Raw genomic sequence first — 1,621 nt, 5'->3', positions numbered from 1 at the left:
TGCGCCGGGTCCCAGGAATCCCCCCCGACACTCACCCTCTCTGCCACTGCCCGCACTGACTGAATGCTGGTCCCATACAGATTGTCATTGAACTGTCCAGCCTCTATGAACTTGTTGTCCTGGATGTCTTTCTCCATCTGTTCGCGGGATACGACGAAGTGGTAGTCTTGTCCGTCCACCTCGTTCTCACGCCGAGGCCTGGTAGTGTCTGGAGGACAGCAGGCATCATGAGCGCACCGAGTGATGCACGCCAAGCCTCCTTGGAGGGAGAAAACCCACTCGTGCTCCCAGTCCCCTCCCCGTGCCGCGGGCTAGACCCTGCAAGTAGCAGAGCCACTGCTCTCCCCTCCCTCCACAAAATTGTAGAATGATGGAATCTTTGGGTTGGAAGGGACCTTTAAGGTCATCTAGTCCAACGCCCCTGCAATGAGTAGGCTCCCTCCAGCAAGGGCACCGAGCGCCAGCTGGGACTTACGGGGCACACAGGAACCAAACTTGTGTGGGAATTCAGAGATGAGGTCGTCGTTAATTCGGTCCTTCGTCGGCCCCAGGATGATCACTGGCCTCGCGTAGTGAACTGCGAACAAGAGCCACAACCTGAGGCCCCATCTGTGCTGCAGGCAGCTGACCCTACTGCAGCTTTGGGCATCAACCTGCCCTCTCCCTGCTGGCAGTGCGTGCTCCTGCTCACTCCTCTGCACAAGCTTATCTCCTCCTGGTCACGGTCAACACCTCCTTCCCACCTGACCCAAACCATCTGTGCAGCCCCAGAGAAGGTGCTGCGCATCTCCAGGGTCATGGATCAGCAAAGCTGCTCCCTCGCTCAGGGGCAGGAGCCAGACAACTGGGACAGCTGGGCGAGGACGCCACAAAGCTGGGGGAGTGACGAGAGCCTAAGAGTCTGATCCAGCTTCTGGCAAGGAGAGACCACCGAGGCTGGGACTATTCAGCCTGCAGAAGGGTCTACAGAGATTGAGCATCAAGCACGGTTAAATGCTGAGAGCTGGGAGGGGGGCTTGCTCTGCAGCAGGGACCTGGCCCTAGGCAGGGAGGGATAATCCCATCCTCAGCTGAGACTAAAGCCCAGCTCCGTTTTAGCTCTGGATCTCTCCCTTGGTCTTGCAGAGCAGGTCACAAGTCTTTTCTGTTGATTAAAATGGGGCGATCAAGGCCAGGGAGAGCCCCGCCTGGCTGCCCTGCTGCACGGAACAGGCAAGAAATGCCATTTGTGTTCACCCGGCGTCATGCCAGTATGGCAAAGGAGGGGAGGAAGTCGCAGCGGTCACCCTGGCTGTGCTGGGGACACCGGTGCCCATGCAGGAGCGGCCACAGGGCAGCTCTGCACCAGGACTTACTTTCTTGCCGCGTCACCGGCTCGTACGACAGGATGGTGTCCTCTTGTCCTTCTGCAACAGAGCCAGGGAGAGGCAGGTGAGCACTTGCAGCAGCTTTCCAGCCCCTCTGCACCCCCAAGGAGCTGGCTCCGGCCCCTGCCAGCCTCCTGCAGCCCTGGGGACACCTCCAGGCTGCCCCTGTCACACGGCCAGCTGATGTGGAGCGTGACGGGCATGCAGTTACCAGCCCTGGATCCACGTTAATTATTCACATCCCAGCTCTGGGT

At 59.3% G+C, this 1,621-nt stretch overlaps 1 protein-coding gene across 1 annotated transcript in view; it reads right to left on the bottom strand.

Moving 5' to 3' along the window:
* The window catches only part of LOC104619659 (disks large homolog 3), a gene marked incomplete at its 5' end in the record, with an annotated part of 5,286 nt that extends 3,880 nt beyond the window's left edge, over nt 1–1,406 (bottom strand). Inside the window, 3 exons of the mRNA XM_010285613.1 lie at nt 36–208; nt 476–577; nt 1,356–1,406. Coding sequence (XP_010283915.1) covers nt 36–208; nt 476–577; nt 1,356–1,406 — 326 coding nt within the window. The remainder of the gene's footprint in view (nt 1–35; nt 209–475; nt 578–1,355) is intronic.
* Between the last annotated feature and the right edge of the window lie 215 nt (nt 1,407–1,621).

The sequence above is a fragment of the Phaethon lepturus genome, unplaced genomic scaffold (genome assembly GCF_000687285.1).
Source record: "Phaethon lepturus isolate BGI_N335 unplaced genomic scaffold, ASM68728v1 scaffold41784, whole genome shotgun sequence".
Taxonomy (NCBI): Eukaryota; Metazoa; Chordata; class Aves; order Phaethontiformes; family Phaethontidae; genus Phaethon; species Phaethon lepturus.
Note: the sequence above shows the minus strand (reverse complement) of the source record. Positions and strands in the feature narration are given on the sequence as shown.